The sequence below is a fragment of the Salmo salar genome, chromosome ssa09, assembly GCF_905237065.1.
Source record: "Salmo salar chromosome ssa09, Ssal_v3.1, whole genome shotgun sequence".
In the NCBI taxonomy this organism is placed as follows: domain Eukaryota; kingdom Metazoa; phylum Chordata; class Actinopteri; order Salmoniformes; family Salmonidae; genus Salmo; species Salmo salar.
This window is the reverse complement of record NC_059450.1, coordinates 24,022,218-24,048,981: the sequence shown is the minus strand read 5'-3', so window position 1 is coordinate 24,048,981 and position 26,764 is coordinate 24,022,218. Positions and strand designations below refer to the sequence as shown.

General features: G+C 43.5%; 1 protein-coding gene across 2 annotated transcripts in view; it reads right to left on the bottom strand.

Moving 5' to 3' along the window:
* The window catches only part of prkcha (protein kinase C, eta, a), a 55,337-nt gene that overhangs the window by 15,515 nt on the left and 13,058 nt on the right, over nucleotides 1-26,764 (bottom strand). For both annotated transcript variants that reach the window (XM_014210725.2, XM_045723509.1), the window contains 8 exons: nucleotides 18,057-18,210; nucleotides 17,658-17,692; nucleotides 17,182-17,264; nucleotides 15,541-15,670; nucleotides 15,280-15,413; nucleotides 13,201-13,335; nucleotides 12,928-13,101; nucleotides 4,317-4,471 (listed from right to left, as the gene is read on the bottom strand). In XM_014210725.2, coding sequence (XP_014066200.1) covers nucleotides 4,317-4,471; nucleotides 12,928-13,101; nucleotides 13,201-13,335; nucleotides 15,280-15,413; nucleotides 15,541-15,670; nucleotides 17,182-17,264; nucleotides 17,658-17,692; nucleotides 18,057-18,210 — 1,000 coding nt within the window. The remainder of the gene's footprint in view (nucleotides 1-4,316; nucleotides 4,472-12,927; nucleotides 13,102-13,200; nucleotides 13,336-15,279; nucleotides 15,414-15,540; nucleotides 15,671-17,181; nucleotides 17,265-17,657; nucleotides 17,693-18,056; nucleotides 18,211-26,764) is intronic.

The following is a 26,764-nucleotide window of genomic DNA, read 5'->3' as shown; positions in this document are numbered from 1 at the left end:
ACAAATCGCATAAAAATTGATTTTAAACAGCGTTTGACATGCTTCGAAGTACGGTAATGGAATATTTTGAATTCTTTTGTCACGAAACGCGCAGGGCCCCCCTTCGGATAGTGTCTTGAACGCACGAACAAAACGCCGCTATTTGGATATAACTATGGATTATTTGGAACCAAACCAACATTTGTTGTTTAAGTAGAAGTCCTGGGAGTGCATTCTGACGAAGAACAGCAAAGGTAATCCAATTTTTCTTATAGTAAATCTGAGTTTGGTGAGTACCAAACTTGGTGGGTGTCAAAATAGCTAGCCTGTGATGGCCGGGCTATCTACTCAGAATATTGCAAAGTGTGCTTTCACCGAAAAGCTATTTTAAAATCGGACACCGCGATTGCATAAAGGAGTTCTGTATCTATAATTCTTAAAATAATTATGTTTTTTGTGAACGTTTATCGTGAGTAATTTAGTAAATTCACCGGAAGTGTTTGGTGGGAATGCTAGTCACATGCTAGTCACATGCTAATGTAAAAAGTTGTTTTTTTATATAAATATGAACTTGATTGAACAAAACATGCATGTATTGTATAACATAATGTCCTAGGTGTGTCATCTGATGAAGATCATCAAAGGTTAGTGCTGCATTTAGCTGTGGTTTTGGTTTTTGTGACATTATATGCTAGCTTGAAAAATGGGTATCTGATTATTTCTGGCTGGGTACTCTGCTGACATAATCTAATGTTTTGCTTTCGTTGTAAAGCCTTTTTGAAATCGGACAGTGTGGTTAGATTAACGAGAGTCTTGTCTTTAAAATGGTGTAAAATAGTCATATGTTTGAGAAATTGAAGTAATAGCATTTCTAAGGTATTTGAATATCGCGCCACGGGATACCACTGACTGTTGACTAGGGTGGGACACAAACGTCCCACCTCGCCCAGAGAGGTTAACTTCCTGACTGATGTCTTGAGATGTTGCTTCAATATATCCACATCATTTTCCTTCTCATGATGCCATCTATTTTGTGAAGTGCACCAGACCCTCCTGCAGCAAAGTATCCCCACAACATGATGCTGCCACCCCTGTGCTTCACGGTTGGGATAGTGTTCTTCGGCTTGCAAGCCTCCCCTTTTTTCCTCCAAACATAATGATGATAATTATGGCCAAACAGTTCGATTTTTGTTTCATCAGACCAGAGGACATTTCTCCAAAAAGTACGATCTTTGTCCCCATGTGCAGTTGCAAACCGTAGTCTGGCTTTTTTAATGGAGTTTTGGAGCAGTGGCTTCTTCCTTGCTGAGTGGCCTTTCAGGTTATGTCGATATAGGACTTGGTTTACTGTGGATGTAGGTACTTTTGTACCCGTTTCCTCCAGCATCTTCACAAGGTCCTTTGCTGTTGATTTGCACTTTTCACACCAAAGTACGTTCATCTCTAGGAGACAGAACACGTCTCCTTCCTGAGCAGTATGATGGCTGCGTGGTCCCATGGTGTTTATACTTCCGTACTATTGTTTGTACAGATGAACATGGTACCTTCAGGCATTTGGAAATTGCTCCCAAGGATGAACCAGACTTGTGGAGGTCTAGGCTGATTTTGAATTTTTTACCCCCATGATGTCAAGCAAAGAGGCACTGCGTTTGAAGGTAGGCCTTGAAATACATCCACAGGTACACCTCCAATTGACTCAAATGATGTCAATTAGCCTATCAGAAGCTTCTAAAGCCATGACATAATTTTCTGCAATTTTCCAAGCTGTTTAAAGGCACAGTCAACTTAGTGTATGTAAACTTCTGACCCACTGGAATTGTGATACAGTGAATTATAAGTGAAATAATCTGTCTGTAAACAATTGTTGGAAAAATGACTTGTGTCATGCACAAAGTAGATGTCCTAACCGACTTGCCAAAACTATAGTTTGTTAACAAGAAATGTGTGGAGTGGTTGAAAAACTAGTTTTAATGACTCCAACTCCAACTGTACATATAGACCTATGGTTTCAAGCTTTGGTTGACTTTAAATGTAATCTTCAAGTTAATAATTGATGTGTTGGATTCACATCTCCATCTCAACCACAAATCTAAGTTAAAGAATAGGACTAAATCAAATCAAACTTTAAATACACTTTAAATAAAGTGTGATTTAGTCATATTTTTTAACTTTGATTCTTGGTTGAGATGGAGACGTGAATCCAACATACCAATTATTAATTTGTAGACAAACTGGAATTAAAGCCAGGCTAAGTCAAAGGTACTGATGAAACTATCCCCTTCAAAATGTTGATATTTGATTGCGTTGACAACCAACAAAAATTCTATATAAATTATTAATTTGTAGACAAACTGGATATGTTGGATTTATGTCGCCATCTCAAACAAGTTAATGAACAGAACTAAATCAATTTTAAATGCAGTTTAAATAAAAGTATGACTTGACTTAGTCCTAATTATTAACTTTAAGATTACATTTGAAATCAACCAAAGCTTGAAACCCTAGGCCTATATGTATTGTCAAATTTTTGTTGAACCCTGGATTGAATGGAAATAATAGCTGGTGATGACTTTGCAAATACTATATAGGCCTACATATTGATGATATGACTTATACAAGTACAGTTACATTTCAATTTGCTCTGTTAGACCTACGTTTTGGAATGACTTTGATAGCAGTGAATATATTTAGTTATTAAGAGCTCTCAATAATAATTCTAACAATAGCACATTGGTAGTAGTCAGTGACAAATATAAAAGCTAAACTGGGCCTGGTTAAAACCCTGGATGGGAGACCAAATGAATACCTGTAGATCAACTCTCCAGTAGGAGGTGATGGTATGTAGTGGATATAAAGTTGAAGATCTGATGTTTCAAATTCAACATATTTCATACCAGGTTTGTTTATGTTGGAAATTGGTTACAATGACGACATAATCCTGTGGTTGAAATTTAACCCTCAAAACAGTTGATTACTTTTTCAAATCCAATGTATTTTCCACATAGATTCCATGTCACAATACGTTGACAAATTAGGTTGAAACAACGTTGATTCAAACAGTTTGTGACCAGTGGGTGGTGGGGTTTTCAGGCTCGAGTCCAATGACACCGTTTTACTATGAGAATTACCCTCCACTTAATCACAAACCCTGCCTGCTTCCTGTCCTCTGGTTTATCTCAGTTGTTGTTTACTCTCTACTCCAACCTCAGTCTCTACCTCATCCACTTAATTCCTCTTCATCACTTCCTGTGAAAGGCACGGCTGGGCAGTGAATCTAACTTAGATATTAGAGATATTAGACCTTTGTCTATGAGATGTAGGTCATAGTCACAGTGTGTTCATGACCTTGGGGTCAAACTGCCATGCTGGAAACATCTCAGTGCACTCTGAATGTCTGCCGCATGCTGACTTGATCTGCTGTGAATCACATCTCCAACTGGTGATTGGGAAACAGCTGCAGCCGTAGAGAGAGGAACCAAGTGCTTCCCTATAGTACAGGGAGCGGGAAGTACTAGTAGAGGGAATAGTTGGTGACTTACTGACCCAAACCATTTACATATTAGTGGTTAGTTAATTTCTGTGTGGTTCTGGACTTCAACTATGTAAGAATGACTAACAGCACAGTAAGCAAACCTAAAGAGATTAAGGACTAGTCAAGGAGGGGACCTTGTGGTCTGTAACATGTTGACATAGGGTACTATTAGCACTGGTCTTTGATTTAAGATAATATTAATGGTCTAAAATCGAGGTTAAAGCACTTTTGCAAAATACTTTTGTTGCTCCATTTTAATGCCCCTGATAGGCTGATAATGAGCCCTTTTCCTCGAGGTGAAAGCTCACGAGAAAGAGATACAGTAGCTAAGACAAGAAGGTGATTAGGTTACATAATACACTTGGGTTACATCTGGGACTATATGTTGAGAAGTCACCACAAGGTCTATAGTACTGTTATAGAGCAAGACCTGGTGTACTAGGGTTAGGGTATTTCCAGGAAAAGACGTTAGCTCGTCACATCAATCTAGCAGTCATACTATGTGGCGCTGACATGGAGGGCTATCTAAATATAAACTCAACATTTAGCGTAGCCGCTCACATGCTGCTGACACCTTTATCAACATGAGGTTTGGCAGAGAGACCGTTGTGTTGGCCATCACCCTGTAAAAAGACCACACACACACACACTAATCTAGATGGATTAGAACCAGTCACCTGCCACCTTGGCATCACTTCAATGACAAGGTTAGCTGTCTATATAAGAGCATATGTGTGTGTGTGTGTGTGTGTGTGTGTGTGTGTGTGTGTGTGTGTGTGTGTGTGTGTGTGTGTGCATATTGGACCTGTAGATGATGCCCTTGCTGTGCAGGAACATGAGTGCAGAGGTGATCTCGGCAGTGTAGAAGCAAGCGCGGCCCTCCTCAAACTTCCTGGACTTCTGGATGTGGAACATGAGGTCGCCGCCGTTGACAAACTCCATCACAAAGAACAGGCGGTCCTACAACACAGGGACAATGGTTCCTTTCGTACATACACAAGAACGAATCCCAACTTTCTCCACAACAGCTCTACATGTCTGAGGACATACCAAGTTCCTTATGTCAAGGAGGAAGTGACGTCAAACTCTTGTCTATTACCCTACTATACAAAATGGTGCCGACAGAGATAGTCGCCTCGCTTCAAGTCCTTAGGAAACTATGCAGTATTTAGTTTTTTTTATGTATTATTTCTTACACTGTTACCCCAGGAAATCTTAAGTCTTATTACATACAGCCGGGAAGAACTATTGTATATAAGAGCAACATCAACTTACCAACATTACAACCAGGAATAGGACATACCCGAAGCGGGTCCTCTGTTTGGACCAGCACCCAGGACAATGGCTCAAAGCCGACCCAAAACAACGGCGCCTCAGAAGAGGCATACGGAGCGGCCTCTTGGTCAGGCTCCGTAGACGTGCACATCGCCCAGAGTATACTACTCACCAATGTCCAGTCTCTTGACTACAAGGTAGACAAAATTTGAGCAAGGGTTGCCTTCCAGAGAGACATCAGAGATTGTAACATTCTCTGTTTCACGAAAACATGGCTCTCTCGGGATATGTTGTCGGGAATCGGTTCAGCCACCGGGCTTCTCCATGCATCGCGCAAACAGAGATAAACACCCCTCTGGGAAGAGCGGGGGTTTATGCTTCATGATTAACGACTCATGGTGTAATCATAACAACATACAGGAACTCAAGTCCTTCTGCTCACCCTACCTAGAATTCCTTACAATCAAATGCCAGCCATATTACCTCCCAAAATAATTCTCATCAGTTATCGTCACAGCTGTGTACATTCCCCCTCAAGCAGACACAACGACGGCCCCCAAGGAACTTCATGTAAACTGGAAACCATATATCCTAAGGCTGCATTTATTGTAGCTGGGGATTTTAACAAGGATACCTAAATTCAATCAACATATTGATTGCAGTACTCACGGGGGTAATACACTCGATCACTGCTACTCTAACTTCCAGGACACATACAAAGCCCTCCCCCCGACCTCACTTCCTCAAATCCGACCACGACACCATCTTGCTCCTACCATCTTTTAGGCAGAAACTCAAACAGGATGTACCAGTGACTAGAACCATTCAACGCTGGTCTGACTAATCGGAATCCACGCTTCAAGATTATTTTGATCACGCGGACTGGGATATGTTCCGGTCAGCCTCAGAGAACACCACCGACCCATTCGCTGACTCGGTGAGTGAGTATATAAGGAAGTGCATTGGAGACGTTGTACCCACTGTGACTATTAAAACCTACCCTAACCAGAAACCACGGATGGATGGCGGCATTCGCGCAAAACTGAAAGCGTGAACCACCGCATTTAACCATGGAAAGAGGTCTGGGAACATGACTGAATATAAACAGTGTAGTTATTCCCTCCGCAAGGCAATCAAACAAGCTAAATGCCGGTACAGGGACAAAGAGGAGTCGCAATTCAATGACTCAGACACGAGACGTATGTGGCAGGGTCTACAGGAAATCACAGACTACAAAAAGAAAACCAGCCATGTCCCAGACACCGACGTCACGCTTCCAGACTAAACCCCTTCTTTGCCCGCATTGAGGATAATACAGTGCCACTGTTGCGGACCGCTAACAAGGACTGCACCCCCCCCCTTCTCCGTGGCCGACGTGAGCAAAACATTTAAACGTGTTAACCCTCGCAAGGCTGCTGGCCCAGACGGCATCCCTAGCCGCGTCCTCAGAGCATGCACTGAGCATGCACACACCAGCAGGCTGGTGTGTTTATGGACATACAGTGGGGCAAAAAAGTATTTAGTCAGCCACAAATTGTGCAAGTTCTCCCACTTAAAAAGATGAGAGGCCTGTAATTTTCATCATAGGTACACGTCAACTATGACAGACAAAATGAGAAAAAAAATCCAGAAAATCACATTGTAGGATTTTTTATGAATTTATTTGCAAATGATGGTGGAAAATAAGTATTTGGTCACCTACAAACAAGCAAGATTTCTGGCTCTCACAGACCTGTAACTTCTTCTTTAAGAGGCTCCTCTATCCTCCACTCGTTACCTGTATTAATGGCACCTGTTTGAACTTGTTATCAGTATAAAAGACACCTGTCCACAACCTCAAACAGTCGCACTCCAAACTCCACTATGGCCAAGACCAAAGAGCTGTCAAAGGACACCAGAAACAAAATTGTAGACCTGCAACAGGCAGGGAAGACTGAATCTGCAATAGGTAAGCAGCTTGGTTTGAAGAAATCAACTGTGGGAACAATTATTAGGAAATGGAAGACATACAAGACCACTGATAATCTCCCTCGATCTGGGGCTCCACGCAAGATCTCACCCCGTGGGGTCAAAATGATCACAAGAACGGTGAGCAAAAATCCCAGAACCACACGGGGGGGACCTAGTGAATGACCTGCAGAGAGCTGGGACCAAAGTAACAAAGCCTACCATCAGTAACACATTACGCCGCCAGGGACTCAAATCCTGCAGTGCCAGACGTGTCCCCCTGCTTAAGCCAGTACATGTCCAGGCCCGTCTGAAGTTTGCTAGAGAGCATTTGTATGATCCAGAAGAGGATTGGGAGAATGTCATATGGTCAGATGAAACCAAAATATAACTTTTTGGTAAAAACTCAACTCGTCGTGTTTGGAGGACAAAGAACACCATACTTACTGTGAAGCATGGGGGTGGAAACATCATGCTTCGGGGCTGTTTTTCTGCAAAGGGACCAGGACGACTGATCCGTGTAAAGGAAAGAATGAATGGGGCCATGTATCGTGAGATTTTGAGTGAAACCTCCTTCCATCAGCAAGGGCATTGAAGATGAAACGTGGCTGGGTCTTTCAGCATGACAATGATCCCAAACACACCGCCCGGGCAACGAAGGTGTGGCTTCGTAAGAAGCATTTCAAGGTCCTGGAGTGGCCTAGCCAGTCTCCAGATCTCAACCCCATAGAAAATCTTTGGAGGGAGTTGAAAGTTCGTGTTGCCCAGCGACAGCCCCAAAACATCACTGCTCTAGAGGAGATCTGCATGGAGGAATGGGCCAAAATACCAGCAACAGTGTGTGAAAACCTTGTGAAGACTTACAGAAAACATTTGACCTGTGTCATTGCCAACAAAGGGTATATAACAAAGTATTGAGAAACTTTTGTTATTGACCAAATACTTATTTTCCACCATAATTTGGAAATAAATTCATAAAAAATCCTACAATGTGATTTTCTGGATTTTTTTTCTCATTTTGTCTGTCATAGTTGAAGTGTACCTATGATGAAAATTACAGGCCTCTCTCATCTTTTTAAGTGGGAGAACTTGCACAATTGGTGGCTGACTAAATACTTTTTTGCCCCACTGTATTCAGTCGCTCTCTATCCCAGTCTGCTGTCCCCACATGCTTCAAGATGGCCACCATTGTTCCTGTACCCAAGAAGGCAAAGACAACTGAACTAAATTACTATCGCCCCGTAGCACTCACTTCTGTCATCATGAAGTGCTTTGATTGACATGTCAAGGATTACATCACTCCCACCTTACCGGCCATCCTAGACCCATTTCAGTTTGCATACCGCCCCAACAGGTCCACAGACGATGCAATCGCCATCACACTGCCCTATCCCAAATGGACAAGAGGAATACTGTTAAGAAAGTTGTTCATTGACTACAGCTCAGCATTCAACCCCATAGAACCCTCCAAGCTCATCATCAAGCGGGAGGCCCTGGGTCTCAATCCCACCCTGTGCAATTGGGTCCTGGATTTTGATGGGCCGCCCCCAGGTGGTGAAGGTAGGAAACAACATCTCCACTTCATTGACCCTCAACACTGGGGCCCCACAAGGGCGCATGCTCAGCCCCTTCCTGTACTCCCTGTTCACCCACGACTGCGTGGCCATTCACGCCTTCAACTCAATCATCAAGTTTGCAGACAACAGTAGTGTGCTTGATTACCAACAACGACGAGACAACCTACAGGGAGGAGGTGAGGGCACTCGGAATGTGGTTTCAGGAAAACAACCTCTCACTCAACGTCAACAAAACAAAGGAGATGATCGTGGACTTCAGGAAACAGCAGAAGGAGCAACCCCCTATCCACATCGAAGGGACAGCAGTGGAGAAGGTGGAAAGTTTTAAGTTCCTCGGCGTACACATCACAGACAAACTGAAATGGTCCACCCACACAGATAGGAGGCTGAAGAAATGAGTCTTGTGCATCTGTAAAAGTTGTCAGGGTTTTGGGTGACAATCGAGAGCATCCTGTCGGGCTGTATCACAGCCTGGTACGGCAACTGCACCGCCCTCAACCGCAAGGCTCTCCAGAGGGTGGTGCGGTCTGCACAACGCATCACCAGGGGTAAACTAGCTGCCCTCCATGACACCTACAGCACCCGATGTCACAGGAAGGCCAAAAAGATCATCAAGGACAATAACCACCCAAGCCGCTGCCTGTTCACACCGCTACCATCCAGAAGTCGAGGTCAGTACAGGTGCATCAAAGCTGGGACTGAGCAACTGAAAAACAGCTTCTATCTCAAGGCCATCAGACTGCTATACAGCAATCTCTAACTCAGAGAGGCTGCTGCCAACATTGAGACCCAATCACTGGCCACTTTAATAAATGGATCACTAATCACTTTATACAATGCCACTTTAATGATGTTTACATATCTTACATTACTCATATCATATGTATATTCTGTATTTTATACCATCTATTGCACCTTGCCTATGCCGCTCGGCCATCGTTCATCCATATATTTATATGTACATATTCTCATTCACCCCTTTAGATTTGTGTGTATTAGGTAGTTGTTGGGGAATTGTTAGATTACTTGTTAGATAGTACTGCACTGTCGGAACTAGAAGCACAAGCATTTCGCTATACTCACATTAACATCTGTGACCAATAACATTTAATTTCACGAGCCCATATAGCAGATTCATGTGGCTGTCACTGCAGAGCCACGACTCCCTGATACCAATGGGAAAATACAAATCAAATAAAATGTTATTAGTTACATGCGCCGAATGCATCTTACAGTGAAATGATTACTTACGAGCCCCTAACCGACAATGCAGTTAAAAAAAATATGGATAAGAATAATATATAAAAGTAACAAGTAATTAAAGAGCAGCAGTTGCCATACCAGGCAATGATGCAACCAGTCAGGATGCTATCGACGGTGCACCTGTTGAGGATCTGAGGACCCATGCCAAATATTTTCAGACTCCTGATGGCGAATAGGTTTTGTCGTGTCCTCCTCACACGACTGTCTTGGTGTGCTTGGACCATGTTAGTTTGTTGGTGATGTGGACACCAAGGAACTTGAAGCTCTCAACCTGCTCCAATGCAGCCCCATCGATGAGAATGGGGGCGTGCTCGGTCCTCTTTTTCCTGTAGTCCACAATCATCTCCTTTGTCTTGATCACGTTGAGGGAGAGGTTGTTGTCCTGGCACCACACGGCCAGGTCTCTGACCTCCTCCCTATAGGCTGTCTTCCCGGTTATCAGGCCTACCACTGTTGTGTCATCAGCAAACTTGATGATGGTATTGGAGTCGTGCCTGGCCGTGTAGTCATTAATGAACAGGGAGTACAGGAGGGGACTGAGCACGCACCCCTAAGGGGCCCCTGTGTTGAGGATCAGCGTGGCGGATGTGTTGTTACCTACCCTTACCACCTGGGGCGGCCCGTCAGGAAGTCCTGGATCCAGTTGCAGAGGAAGGTGTTTAGTCCCAGGATCCTTGGCTTATTGATGAGCATTGAGGGCACAACGGTGTTGAATGCTGAGCTATAGTCAATGAATAGCATTCTCACATCGGTGTTCCTTTTGTCCTTGTGGGAAAGGGCAGTGCAGAGTGCGATATAGATTGCATCATCTGTGGATCTGTTGGGGCGGTATGCAAATTGGAGTGGGTCTCGGGTTTCTGGGACAATGGTGTTGATGTGAGCAATGACATGCCTTTCAAAGCACTTCATGGCTACAGACGTGAGTGCTTCGGGTCGGTAGTCATTTAGGCAGGTCACCTTGGCGTTCTTGGGTACAGGCACTATGGTTGTCTGCTTAAAACATGTTGCTATTACAGAGTCGGACAGGGAGAGGTTGAAAATGTCAGTGAAGACACTTGCCAGTTAGTCAGCGCATGCTCGCAGTACACGTCCTGGTAATCTGTCTGGCCCTGTGGCCTTGTGAATGTAGACCTGTTTAAAGGTCTTACTCACATCGGCTGCGGAGAGCGTGATCACGCAGTCTTCCGGAACAGCTGGTGCTCTCATGCATGTTTCAGTGTTATTTGCCACGAAGAGAGCATAGAAGTAGTTTAGCTCGTCTGGTCGGCTCATGTCACTGGGCTGTGCTTCCCTTTGTAGTCTGTAATGGTTTGCAAGCCCTGCCACATCTGACGAGTGTCAGTATGATTTGATCTTAGTCCTGTATTGATGCTTTGCCTGTTTGAAGGTTCTTCGGAGGGCATAGCTGGATTTCTTATAATCTTCCGGTTTAGAGTCCCACTCCTTGAATGCACTTATTGATGAAGCCAGTGACTTGTGTACTCCTCAATGTCATCGGAGGAATCCCCAAACATATTCCTGTCTGTGCTAGCAAAACAGTCCTTTTGCTTAGCATCTGCTTCATCTGACCACATTTTTATTGATCGAGTCACTGGTGCTTCCTGCTTAAATTTTTGCTTGTAAGGAGGAATGAGGAGGATAGAATTATGGTCAGATTTGCCAAATGGAGGGCGAGGGAGAGCTTGGTATGCTTCTGTGTGTGGAGTAAAGGTGGTCCAGAGTTTTTTTCTCTCTGGTTGCACATTTAACATGCTGATAGAAATTTTGTAAAACGGATTTAAGTTTCCCTGCATTAAAGTCCCTGGCTTCTAGGAGCGCTGCCTCTGGGTGAGCGTTTTCTTGTTTGCTTATGGCAGAATACAGCTCATTCATTTCTGTCTTAGTGCCAGCCTCTGACAGTGGTGGTATGTAAACCTGCTATGAAAAATACAGATGAAAACTCTAGGTAGATAGTGTGGTCTACAGCTTATCATGAGATACTCTACCTCAGGAGAGGAATAGCTCGAGACATCCTTAGATATCGTGCACCAGCTGTTATTTACAAAAATACATAGTCCGCCGCCCCTTGTCTTACCAGACGCCGCTGTTCTGTCCTGCCAGTGTAGCGTATAACCAGCCAGCTGTATGTTGAGTGTCGTCGTTCAACCACGACTCCGTGATGCATAAGATATTACAGTTTTGAATGTCCCGTTGGTAGTTTAATCTTCCGCGTAGGTCATCTATTTTATTGTCCAAAGATTGCACGTTTGCTAGCATAATGGAAGGAAGTGGGGGTTTATTCGATGGCCTACGAATTCTCAGAAGGCAGCCCACCCTCTAGCCCCTTTTTCTCCGCCTCCTCTTCACGTAAATCACAGGGATCTGAGCCTGTTCCCGAGAAAAAAGTATATCGTTCGCGTCGGGCTCGTCAGACTCGTTAAAGGAAAAAAAGGATTCTGCCAGTCCGTGATGAGTAATTGCAGTCCTGATGTCCAGAAGTTCTTTCAGTCATAAGAGACGGTAGCGGCAACATTATATACAAAATAAGTAAAAAAATAAGTTACAAACAACGCAAATAAACACAATCGGTTGGGGGCAGGTAAAACATCTGCCTTCTTCTCCAGCTCCATTTTAAGCAATGTACACTGTGCAAATACATAAATCATTTTTCTCATTACAGGTTAGGCACAGGTATGTTCCAGAATATGGGAGCAGGAAAAAAACACTTCCCTGTGGAACACGTAGTGCAGTACTGTATGGCCATAAATGTACCAGACATGACTAGCCAGCACAAGGTGTTCTGTTCAACTGCAGCACACTAGGTAGGTAAAGACTATAGAGCCCTTACTGTGTTTATCTACTGAGCATGTCTTAGATTAACTTGATGTCATTGGTAAAATATTGACAAGTAACCGAACTGGATTGATCATGGATATGAATGGTGTAGAGAGGCTCTGTGAGAAATGAGGTACAGCTACAATTTGCATTGTTAAGATATCAAGTACTGTAACTCCCCCTCAAAGAAGACAGAACTATGGAGTGAAGATAGAGTGTGGTCTGGGGGCAGCTGAGGTATACATAGTAAGCTGTGTCTAGGAGCCAGAGTAAACCCATCACTCAACACTGCTCGATTTTCATCCACATTGAAGTAGACCAGCGAGGGTTCAAACAACTAAAGCAGAGCAGGCTCTGGGTGGTAGAATAGCTCTGGCATCCAGATGGCTTTTCACACTGCGTCACACTCAATTTAACCTCTCGCACTCAGATAACGTTAGGGCACTGCTGCCCTCAACAGGACAATCTAGGCATTACAGCAAATATATATATTGTGTGACTGCAGTCAACTGTAAATGTAAGAATGTGTGCGTGTCTCACCAGTGTCTGAAAGCAACAGTAGAGCTGAGTGAGGTAGGGGTGGCAGCCAGCTAGTGACAGCACTCTCTTCTCTGTCATAGTGCACTCAACATCATCATCCTGCAGAATTATGTCCTTCTTCAGCACCTTAACTGCGAACACCCGCTCACTGCTGTTCAACCGAGCCAGCATCACCTGAAATAAGAATAAACCACGCACACATTAATTACCCAACTCTACACCCTCACACAGTCCCTTGTGGTATCACTCTATAGTGTATCACTATTGTCTCACCTTTCCGAAGCTGCCCTTGCCCAACACCTGGAGGAAGGTGAAGTCAGAGATACCCAGCCGTCTGGTCTGCTGCTGAGGGTTTCCACTCTCCCTCCTCACACTGAGGGCCCGCTCCTGGCCCTGCCCTCCAGGGGACTGAGGGACAACAGAGTATGTATGTACAGTTGAAGTCAGAAGTTTACATACACCTTAGCCAAATACATTTCAACTCAGTTTTTCCACACAATTCCTGACATTTAATCCTAGTAAAAATTCCCTGTGTTAGGTCAGTTACGATCACCACTTTATTTTATGAATGTGAAATGTCAGAATAATAGTAGAGAGAATGATTAATTTCAATTTTTATTTCTTTCGTCACAATCCCAGTGGGTCAGAAGTTTACATACACTCAATTAGTATTTGGTAGCATTGCCTTTAAATTGTTTAACTTGGGTCAAACATTTCAGGTAGCCTTGCACAAGCTTCCCAAAATAAGTTGGGTGAATTTTGGTCCATTCCTCCTGACAGAGCTGGTGTAACTCAGTCAGGTTTGTAGGCCTCCATGCTCGCACATGCTTTTTCAGTTCTGCCCACAAATGTTCTAATCTGATTGAGGTCAGGGCTTTGTGATGGCCACTCCAATACCTTGACTTTGTTGTCCTCAAGCCATTTTGCCACAACTTTGGAAGTATGCTTGGGGTCATTGTCCATTTGGAAGACCCATTTGCGACCAAGCTTTAACTTCCTGACTGATGTCTTGAGATGTTGCTTCAATATATCCACATACTTTTCCTGCCTGATGATGCCATCTATTTTGTGAAGTGCACCAGCCCCTCTTGCAGCAAAGCACCCCCACAACATGATGCTGCCACCCCCGTGCTTCACGGTTGGGATGGTGTTCTTCGGCTTGCAAGCCTCCCCTCCCCCTTTTTCCTCCAAACATAGCAATTGTCATTATGGCCAAACAGTTCTATTTTTGTTTCATCAGACAAGAGGACATTTCTCCAAACAGTACGATCTTTGTCCCCATGTGCAGTTGCAAACCATAGTCTGGCTTTTTTATGGCAGTTTTGGTGCAGTGGCTTCTTCCTTGCTGAGCGGCCTTTCAGGTTATGTCGATATAGGACTTGTTTTACTGTGGATATAGATACTCTTGTACCCGTTTCCTCCAGCATCTTCACAAGGTCCTTTGCTGTTGTTCTGGGATAGATTTGCACTTTTCGCACCAAAGTACGTTCATCTCTAGGAGACAGAACGCGTCTCCTTCCTGAGCGGTATGACGGCTGCGTGGTCCCATGGTGTTTATACTTGCGTACTATTGTTTGTACAGATGAATGTGGTACCTTCAGGCGTTTGGATATTGCTCCCAAGGATGAACCAGACTTGTGGAGGTCTACAATTTATTTTCTGAGGTCTTGGCTGATTTCGTTTCATTTTCCCATGATGTCAAGCAAAGAGGCACTGAGTTGCGCTGAGTTTGAAGGTAGGCCTTGAAATACATACACAGGTAAACCTCCAATTGACTCAGATGATGTCAATTAGCCTACCAGAAGCTTCTAAAGCAATGACATCATTTTCTGGAATTTTCCAAGCTGTTTAAAGGCACAGCCAACTTAGTGTATGTAAACATCTGACCCACTGGAATTGTGATGCAGTGAATTACGTATAAGTGAATTACGTATAAGTGAAATAATCTGTCTGTAAACAATTGTTGGAAAAATTACTTGTGTCATGCACAAAGTAGATGTCCTAACCGACTTGCCAAAACTATAGTTTGTTAGAAGAAATTTGTGGAGTGGTTGAAAAACAAGTTTCAATGACTCCAACATTAGTGTATATATTTACGAACGTGTGTGAATCAGTTGAGGCTGCTGAGGGGATAACGGCTCATAATAATGTCTGGAACGGTGCAAATGGAATGGCATCAAACACATGGAAACCATTTGTTTAATACCATTCCACTTACACCGGTCCAGCCATTACCACGAGCCTGTCCTCCCCAATTAAGGTGCCACCAACCTCCTGTGGTTTGTATGTGTGGGTTAACTTGGCACACTATCTCTTCCTCTCCCGCTCTCTTTTTTCATCTAGTTAGCGTACCAGTGAGTTGCGTTTGGAGAGCCCCCCAGCCTGCAGGCCCATCTCTGCCAGCTTGTTGGCCAGCTCCACACTGTTGACCCCACAGCTGGGTGCTACGTTGCCCTTACAGCGGATGTGTACGTTCATCTTACAGACTGCAGAGGACAGACACACAACAGACAGGAAGTACATGTTAATAAGCCATGAAAATGGAACACCTACCTATAAACATCTGAGAGAGCAAGAGAGCAAGAATATAAGAAATGAGAGAAAGAATCTTACTCTTGCAGTGTAGACCCTGTCTGACAAGGCCCCACAGTAGAGAACCACAGTGGTCACAGAAGGTGGGAGCCTTAAAGTTGTGGATGTTAAACTTATGGGGGACGTTGATACTGAAGCCTTGGTTGGTGGTCTGTGAATGAGAATTTATCAGCATGTCATCACATTGACCCAGTGGTATAAGGTACTTAAGTAAACAATACTTTAAAGGACTACTTAAGTAGTTTTGTGGGGGTATCTATACTTTACCATTTATGGAAACTTTTACTTTACTACATTTCTAAAGATAATAATGTACTTTTTACTCCATACATTTTCCCTGACACCCAAAAGTAGTAGATTACATTTTGACAGGAAAATGGTCCAATTCACACACTTATCAAGAGAACATCCCTGGCCATCCCTGCTGCTTGTGATCTGGCGGACTCACTAAACACAAATGCTTTGTTTGTAAATTATGTTGGAGTGTGCCCCTGGCTATTCATAATTTTTTTTAAATAAAGACATTTGTGGCGTCTGGTTTGCTTAATATAAGGAAGTTGAAATGATTCATACTTTTACATTTGATACTTGAGTATATTTTAGCAATTACATTTACTTTTGATACTTAAGTATATTTTAAACCAAATACTTTAATATTTTTACTCAAGTAGTAATTTACATTTACATGTTTTACATTTTAGTCATTTAGCAGACGCTCTTATCCAGAGCGACTTACAGCAGTGAATGCATACATTTCATTTCATACATTTTTATTTTTCTGTGCTGGCCCCCCGTGGGAATCGAACCCACAACCCTGGCGTTGCAAACACCATGCGTTGCAAACACCATGCTCTACCAACTGAGCTACAATTTACTGGGTTACTTTCACTTGAGTAATTTTCTATTAAGGTATCTTTACTTTTACTCAAGTATGACAATTGAGTACTTTTCCCACCACTGCATTGACCTCGGTTTGAATGGGGGACTGAATGTAAATACTGCATGTTATAAACCACACAGCCAGCAGGTAGCAGTGTGTCCTCAAGCAAACCATCATATGGCATCATGTCATTATGCCAGTTTGCTACAGCAGAAAAACTATCCTGCAGCAACAGGAAATGTGAATTATTATGTGGATTATAATTAATGGACATTTTAAGGGAAAATAAAGTCTGAAATTTCAAAGTGGAAATTACAAACTTCAGAAGCCTTTTTAAACCTGCATTGCAGTTCTCCTGCAACAGGGTGATCAAATTAAGAGCCTACATCTGTATTCAGTAGCTTGATGTTGTTCACCCACAACAACTCAGCACAAACAGCATCCGGGGCAGGGTCCCTGACTGACACAGTTGCTGAATAAAGATCTATTTATCATACATCTACATCTGAAGGCCATCTGACTGGATCTGTATCTATCAGCTGATGCACAATGCACCTGTAGAACAGCCTATTTTGACTCTTGAATCCCCCGGATATTCAAAATAGTGTATTTCAGGTACAGGTGCATTGTCAGAACACATTCCATTGATGAGAGAGTGATTTTTGGAATATGGAGGGGTGGGTGTTCTAGAAATGACATGACAGAGCTGTTACAGCGTTATTGTAGTGTAATAGGGGTATGGTGTTAAAGTTCAAATGGCTTGTCTCTGTATGTTGTCTCACCGGCTCCTTGACAGGCTTCTTCATGCGTGGACACACCGTGACAACCAACTGATGACATCGCTTGTGAACCACACAAGTGCATACTGGAAAACAGACAGAATGAATCAAAACAACAATCAAACCATGTCTTTCATTAAGAGAGCTGTTAAGTGTGAAAGAAACCCTGACAAAGGCATCAGCTTCCTACTGGGGATTTTAATAAATTGTTTCTGAGAAAGAGCATGTGGCTTAATTATTTGAGATAGAGGCCGGGCACTGTGAGATCATTGGGTTTTGGGTTCAGCAGCTCAATAATAAAAACAGGCCGTGTGAGAGAGAGCTCAGTCTCTGTGGCGTAGCACTGACTTCCTTTCTGAGTGGGCTGGTGGTCACAGAAATGGTGTGAATAAGAGTGAGAGAAAACAATGACTGGGGGTTTGAGCAGAAAGAAAGACCCAAGAAAGAAAGCAGTGAAAAGGAGAAAAAGGGTCACTCACCTTGGCATTGGTAACCCTGCTTCCCAAAAACACCCCTGTAACAGAAGACCTGAGTCAGGAATCATGCAAAGCATACTGTTTACATATGAATTATATTGTAATGGGCTGTTTCTATTATAAACAATCGACAATACTATCACTATGTGTAACATGTTAGATGAACTCTATGAGGTGAGGGCAGTGGAGTGTGTGTGTGGTCTTGTATTACTACCCTTGTGGGTTCCGGAAATCCCCAAAAGTCCCCACAAGGATAGCAAATCAAGGAACATTCTCCCAAAGAGGATTAGGCTTAGGGTTACAATTAGGGTTAGGAGTTAAGGTTAGTGTTAGGGAAAATGAATGGAAACCAATTTTAGGTCCCCTCAAGGATAGTAAAATATATGTTGTGTGTGTCCTTACCAGATGAACTCTTTGCAGTGGAAGCAGAAGGTGGGCTGCCGAAGGAATGTGGACATGAACTTGTGTCCGTTGACCTGGTGAATTTTGCGTTTCACGGCCCCCTGCCTCTTCCTGTTGAACTGCTTAAACACCTTCACATTCCCTGTGGCGTCATCTTAGAACATGAGTACAGAATGGGATGGGGGTCAGACAGTATTGGGATTCCAACTGCAAGCTCTGAACCTTTACACCGGATCATCGCAGCTAGCTAGCTGCTATCCGAGTGGCTACTCCTGGCTAACGTCTCTGTCCAGAAGCAAGCATCCAGTTAGCCTGGAACTAGCCTCGAGCTAGACCCATCTCCAAGCTAGCCAAAGAGGTCCTTCAGCCAATTCTTGGGCTACAATACCTATTTTTCCAATTGGCCTGGACCCTTTAACTGCCGACACGGAGCCCCGCCGATCCATCACAACTGGTCTACCGACGTAACCGTCCGAGGAGGTCTCAACAGGCTATTCTGTTACGATGTTGCCGAAGAACCATCTACTAGCTCCGGCACGCTAGCTTTTCTGAACGCTGTGTACCCTGCTCGCCTAGCGTAGTAGTGACTACCGAACAGCACCCTGACTCACCTATTGCTGATCTTTTGACCCTATGATCACTCGGCTACACAGCTGATGCCCCCTGTACTGTTTCAATAACACGGTACCTCATTTTGTTTACCTGTCGGCCCCAGCCTCGAACTCAGGTCCTGTATGTCCTAACCAATCCGCTCTGCCCATTCATCGCCATTTACCCGTTGTTGTCTTAGCTCTCCTGATCAACACCTGTGATTGCTTTATGCCTCTCTCTAATGTCAATATGCCTTGTCTACTGCTGTCTTGGCTAGTTCTTACTGTTTTATTTCACTGTAGAGCCCCCAGTCCCGCTCAAAATGCCTTAGATACAGTGGGGGGAAAAAGTATTTGATCCCCTGTTGATTTTGTACGTTTGCCCACTGACGAAGAAAGGATCAGTCTATAATTTTAATGGTAGGTTTATTTGAACAGTGAGAGACAGAATAACAACAAAAAATCCAGAAAAACGCATGTCAGAAATGTTATAAATTGATTTGCATTTTAATGAGGGAAATAAGTATTTCACCCCCTCTCAATCAGAAAGATTTCTGGCTCCCAGGTGTCTTTTATACAGGTAACAAGCTGAGATTAGGAGCACACTCTTAAAGGGAGTGCTCCTAATCTCAGTTTGTTACCTGTATAAAAGACACCTGTCCACAGAAGAAATCAATCAGATTCCAAACTCTCCCCCATGGCCAAGACCAAAGAGCTCCCCAAGGATGTCAGGGACAAGATTGTAGACCTACACAAGGCTGGAATGGGCTACAAGACCATCGCCAAGCAGCTTGGTGAGAAGGTGACAACATTTGGTGCGATTATTCGCAAATGGAAGAAACACAAAAGAACTGTCAATATCCCTCGGCCTGGGGCTCCATGCAAGATCTCACCTCGTGGGGTTGCAATGATCATGAGAACGGTGAGGAATCAGCCCAGAACTACACGGGAGGATCTTGTCAATGATCTCAAGGCAGCTGGGACCATAGTCACCAAGAAAACAATTGTTAACACACTATGCCGTGAAGGACTGAAATCCTGCAGCGCCCGCAAGGTCCCCCTTGCCCAAGAATACATATACATGCCCGTCTGAAGTTTGCCAATGAACATCTGAATGATTCAGAGGACAACTGGTGAAAGTGTTGTGGTCAGATGAGACCAAAATGGAGCTCATTGGCATCAACTCAACTCGCTGTGTTTGGAGAAGGAATGCTGCCTATGACACCAAGAACACCATCTCCACCGTCAAACATGGAGGTGGAAACATTATGCTTTGGGGGTGTTTTTCTACTAAGGGGACAGGACAACTTCACCGCATCAAAGGGACGATGGACGGGGCCATGTACCGTCAAATCTTGGGTGAGAACATCCTTCCCTCAGCCAGGGCATTGAAAATAGGTCGTGAATGGGTATTCCAGCATGACAATGACCCAAAACACACGTCCAAGGCAACAAAGGAGTGGCTCAAGAAGACATTAAGGTCCTGGAGTGGCCTAGCCAGTCTCCAGACCTTAATCCCATAGAAAATCTGTGGAGGGAGCTGAAGGTTCGAGTTGCCAAACGTCAGCCTCGAAACCTTAATGACTTGGAGAAGATCTGCAAAGAGGAGTGGGACAAAATCCCTCCTGAGATGTGTGCAAACCTGGTGGCCAACTACAAGAAACATCTGACCTCTGATTGCCAACAAGGGTTTTGCCACCAAGTACTAAGTCATGTTTTGCAGAGGGGTCAAATACTTATTTCCCTCATTAAAATGCAAATCATTTTATAACATTTTTGACATGCATTTTTCTGGATTTTTTTGTTGTTATTCTGTCTCTCACTGTTCAAATAAACCTACCATTAAAATTATAGACTGATCATTTCTTTGTAAGTGGGCAAACATACAAAATCAGCAGGGGACAAAATACTTTCCCCCCCCACTGTAGCTCTTTTGTCCCACCCCACACACATGCGGAGACCTCACGTGCCTTAACTGGTGCCTCAAGAGACGAAACCTCTCTCATCGTCACTCAACGCCTAGGTTTACCTCCACTGTACTCACATCCTACTAGAGGTCGACCGACTATGATTTTTCAACGCCGATACCGATTATTGGAGGACCCCCCCAAAAAAAGATGCCGATTAATCGGCCGATTTTATTTATTTATAATAATGACAATTACAACAATACTGAATTAACACTTATTTTAACTTAATATAATACATCAATAAAATCAATTTAGCCTCAAATAAATAATGAAACGTTCAATTTGGTTTAAATAATGCAAAAACAAAGTGTTGGAGAAGAAAGTAAAAGTGCAATATGTGCCATGTAAAAAAGCTAACGTTTAAGTTCCTTGCTCAGAACATGAGAACATATGAAAGCTGGTGGTTCCTTTTAACATGAGTCTTCAATATTCCCAGGTAAGATGTTTTATGTTGTATATATTATAGGAATTATAGGACTATTTCTCTCTATACGATTTGTATTTCATATACCTTTGACTATTGGATGTTCTTATAGGCACTTTAGTCTTGCCAGTGGAACAGTATAGCTTCCGTCCCTCTCCTCGCACCTACCTGGGCTTGAACCAGGAACACATCGACAACAGCCACCCTCAAAGCAGCGTTACCCACGTAGAGGAAGAGAAACAACCACTCCCAAGTCTCAGAGCGAGTGACGTTTGAAACGCTATTAGCGCACACCTGGCTAACTAGCTAGCCATTTCACATCGGTTACACCAGCCTAATCTCGGGAGTTGACAGACTTGAAGTCATAAACAGCGCAATGCTTGAAGCATTGCGAAGAGCTGCTGGCAAAACGCACGAAAGTGCTATTTTGAATGAATGCTTACGAGCCTGCTGCTGCCTACCATCGCTCAGTCAGACTGCTCTATCAAATCATAGACTTAATTATAACATAATAACACACAGAAATACGAGCCTTAGGTCATTAATATGGTCGAATCCGGAAACTATCATCTCGAAAACAAAATGTTATTCCTGTTACATTGCACAACCTTCAATGTTATGTCATAATTACGTAAAATTCTGGCAAATTAGTTCGCAACGAGCCAGGTGACCCAAACTGTTGCATATACACTGACTTTGCGTGCAATGAACGCAAAATGACACAATTTCACCTGGTTAATATTGCCTGCTAACCTGGATTTCTTTTAGCTAAATATGCAGGTTTAAAAATATATACTTGTGTATTGATTTTAAGAAAGGCATTGATGTTTATGGTTGGAGCAACGTGTACCTAAGCGATTATATGCAACGCAGGACAGGCTAGATAAACTAGTAATATCATCAACCATCAACTAGTGATTATGATTGATTGATTGTTTTTTTATAAGAGAAGTTTAAATGCTAGCTAGCAACTTACCTTAGCTTCTTACTGCATTCGCGTAACCTCGTGGAGTGCAATGTAAAGCAGGTGGTTAGAGCGTTGGACTAGTTAACCATAAGGTTGCAAGATTGAATCCCTGAGCTGACAAGGTAAAAATCTGTCGTTCTGCCCCTGAACAAGGCAGTTAACCCACCGTTCCTAGGCCGTCATTGAAAATAAGAATGTGTTCTTAACTGACTTGCCTAGTTAAATAAAGGTCTAAAAAAAATGTTTGTTATAAAAAAACAAATAAATAAATAAATAAAATAAAAATCGGCCAAATCGGCGTCCAAAAATACCGATTTCCGATTGTTATGAAAACTTGAAATCGACCCTAATTAATCGGCCATTCCGATTAATCGGTCGACCTCTACATCCTACCATACCATTGTCTGAACATTATGCCCTGAATCCATTCTACCACTCCCAGAAATCTGCTCCTTTTATTCTCTGTCCCCAACGCAATAGACGACCAGTGTTATTGGCCTTCAGCCGTACCCATATCCTACTCCTCCTCTGGTGATGTAGAGGTTAACCCAGGCCCTGTAGCCCCCAGTTCCACTCCTATTCACCAGGCACAATCTTTTGTTGTCTTCTGTAACCGTAAAAGCCTTGGTTTCATGCATGTTAACATCAGAAGCCTCCTCCCTAAGTTTGTTTTATTCACTGCTTTAGCAGACTTCGCCAACCCTGATGTCCTAGCCGTGTCTGAATCCTGGCTTAGGAAGGCCACTAAAAATTCTGAAATTTCCATCCCAAACTACAACATTTTCCGCCAAGATAGAACTGCCAAAGGGGGTGGAGTTGCAATCTACTGCAGATATAGTCTTCAGAGTTCTGTCATGCTCTCCAGGTCTGTGCCCAAACAGTTTGAGCTTCTACTTTTAAAAATCCACCTTTCAAAAAAATAAGTCTCTCACTGTTGCTGCTTGTTACAGACCCCACTCAGCCCCTAGCTGTGCCCTGGACACCATATGTGAATTATTTGCCCCTCATTTATCTTCAGACTTTATACTGTTAGGTGACTTAACCTGGGATATGCTTAACACCCCGGCCATCCTACAATCTAAACTAGATGCCCTCAATCTCACACAAATTATCAAGGAACCTACAAGGTACAACCCTAAATCCGTAAACACGGGCACCCTCATAGATATCATCCTGACCAACCTGCCCTCTAAATACACCTCTGCTGTCTTCAACCAGGATCTCAGCGATCACTGCCAAGATAGAACCATTACCGCGTCCGTAATGGGTCTGCGGTCAAACGACCACCCCTCATCACTGTCAAATGCTCCCTAAAACACTTCAGCGAGCAGGCCTTTCAAATCGACCTGGCCCGGGTATCCTGGTAGGATATTGACCTCATTCCGTCAGTAGAGGATGCCTGGTTATTCTTTAAAAGTGCTTTCCTCACCATCTTAAATAAGCATGCCCCGTTCAAAAAATGTATAACTAAGAACAGATATAGCCCTTGGTTCACTCCAGACTTGAATGCCCTTGACCAGCACAAAAACATCCTGTGGCGTACTACATTAGCATCGTATAGCCCCCGCGATATGCAACTTTTCAGGGAAGTTAGGAACAAATATACACAGGCAGTTAGGAAAGCAAAGGCTAGCTTTTTGAAACAGAAATTTGCATCCTGTAGCATAAACTCCAAAAAGTTCTGGGACACTGTAAAGTCCATGGAGAATAAGAGCACCTCCTCCCAGCTGCCCACTGCACTGAGGCTAGGAAACACTGTCACCACCGATAAATCTACGATAATCGAGAATTTCAATAAGCATTTTTTTTACGGCTGGCCATGCTTTCCACCTGGCTACCCCTATCCCGGTGAACAGCTCTGCAACCCCCACAGCAACTTGCCCAAGCCTCCCCCATTTCTCCTTCACCCAAATCCAGATAGCTGATGTTCTGAAAGAGCTGCAAAATCTGGACCCCTACAAATCAGCTGGGCTAGACAATCTGGACCCTCTCTAAAATTTTCCGCCGCAATTGTTGCAACCCCTATTACTAGCCTGTTCAACCTCTCTTTTGTATCGTCTGAGATCCCCAAAGATTGGAAAGTTGCCACGGTCATCCCCCTCTTCAAAGGGGAGACACTCTAGACCCAAACTGTTGCAGACCTATATCTCTCCTACCCTGCCTTTCTAAATTCTTCGAAAGCCAAGTTAACAAACAGATCACCGACCATTTCGAATCCCACCGTACCTTCTCCGTTTTGCAATCTGGTTACCGAGCGGGTCATGGGTGCACCTCAGCCACACTCAAGGTCCTAAACAATATCATAACCGCCATCGATAAAAGACAATACTGTGCAGCCGTCTTCATCGACCTGGCCAAGGCTTTCGACTCTGTCAATCACTGCATTCTTATCGGCAGACTCAACAGCCATGGTTTCTCAAAAGACTGCCTCGCCTGGTTCACCAACTACTTCTCAGATAGAGTTCAGTGTGTCAAATCGGATGGCCTGTTGTCCGGACCTCTGGCAGTCTCTATGGGGGTGCCAGAGGGTTCAATTCTCGGGCCGAAACTTTTCTCTGTATACATCAATGTCGCTCTTGATGCTGGTGATTCTCTGATCCACCTCTACACAGACGACACCATTCTGTATACTTCTGGCCCTTCTTCGGACACTGTGTTAACAAAACTCCAGATGAGCTTCAATGCCATGCAACACTCCTTCTGTGGCCTCCAACTGCTCTTAAATGCAAGTAAAACTAAATGCATGCTCTTCTACCGATTGCTGCCCGCATCCGCCCGCCAGTCTAGCATCACTACTCTGGACTTAGAATATGTGGACAACTACAAATACCTAGGTGTCTGGTTAGACTGTAAACTCTCCTTCCAGACTCACATTAAACATCTCCAATCACAAATGTTATCTAGAATCGGCTTCCTATTTCGCAACAAAGCATCCTTCACTCATGCTGCCAAACATACCCTCGTAAAACTGACCATCCTACCGATCCTCGACTTTGGCGATGTCATTTACAAAATAGCCTCCAACACTCTACTCAGCAAATTGGATGTAGTCTATCACAGTGCTATCCATTTTGTCACCAAAGCCCCATATACTACCCACCACTGCGACCTGTATGCTCTCGTTGGCTGGCCCTCGCTTCATATTCGTCGCCAAACCCACTGGCTCCAGGTCATCTATAAGTCTTTGCTAGGTAAAGCCCGACCTTATTTCAGCTCACTGGTCACCATAGCACCACCCACCCATAGCATGTGCTCCAGCAGGTATATTTCACTGGTCACCCACAAAGCCAACTCCTCCTTTGGCTGCCTTTCCTTCCAGTTCTCTGCTGCCAATGACTGGAACGAATTGCAAAAATCACTGAAGCTGGAGACTTATATCTCCCTCACTAAGTTTAAGCAGCTGTGAGAGCAGCTTACCGATCATTGCACCGGTACACAGCCCATCTGTAAATAGCCCACCCAACTACCTCATCCCCATATTGTTATTTATTGTTTTGCTCCTTTGCACCCCAGTATCTCTACTTGCACAATCGTCTTCTGCACATCCACCACTCCAGTGTTTAATTGCTAAATTGTAATTATTTTGCCACTATGGCCTATTTATTGCCTTACCTCCCTAATCTTACTACATTTGCACACACAGTATATAGATTTTTCAATGTTATTGACTGTACGTTTGTTTATCCCATATGTAACTCGGTGTTGTTTGTGTCGCACTGCTTTGCTTTATCTTGGCCAGGTCGAAAATGAGAACTTGTTCTCAACTTGCCTACCTGGTTAAATAAAAAGTGAAATAAAAATATTTAAAAAAATTGGTGCGTGGGTAAAAATCACCAGGGAAACCAATCCAAGACAAAAAAGCCATACTACAACCGGTGTTGTGATAAATGCGTTGATTGCTCTATAACCTGTTAGTTCACATGCCTTACCACCATGACATACAGGCCTAAGGCACGAGGCAATAAAGACACAGTGGCAGAATAAAGTCAACAACACATGTTTCATTACAAAACCGGAGAAGTCCACAAAACATATTGCATGTAGCAAACATTTACATGACCTACAGCATGGTAGAGCAAGGTAATGTTTCTGACATTTTCACACTACTAAACAACTATTTATTTAGAGCCACAGAGAGTTACCGCAAGTCGCAAAGAAAACTGGAGCTGTCTCCCCTATTCCAGCACCATTTCAATTTCAACATCTTATCACCTATGCTTAGTCTAATAGAGTGACAACTACAGTGAACAAAAATATAAACGCAACATGGAAAGTGTTGGTCCCATGTTTCATGAGCTGAAACAAAAGATCCCAGAAATGTTCAATAAGCACAAAAAGCTTATTTCTTTCAAACTGATTCTGAGGAGTATTTCTCTCCCTTCATGTTGCCTAAACGGTCTATGACTGTCACACAGTAAACACTTCGTTTTTGTTGACCTAGGCTACCTGGCTAAAATACTTGCTCGCTAACTTCCTAACTTCCTTTCATGGCCAGCTAGTTAACATTAGCATACTACAATCTAGCTACACATTGAACTTCCATCCTCTAAGGCCAGGGGCACAATGTACGAATTTATGGTTGGATCAGAATCACTGTTTTAATGATTGGCCAGTATGGAGAATTAAGTCCAAATCCCTATCTCCATCCATGGCTAATTTAGGAAAGGGACGATTTTAGCTAGCTAGCCACCGGAGAACAACACAACAACAAGTTTTTTTCTGTCAGTAATGATGATTGGCCTGTGATGGGATTGGTC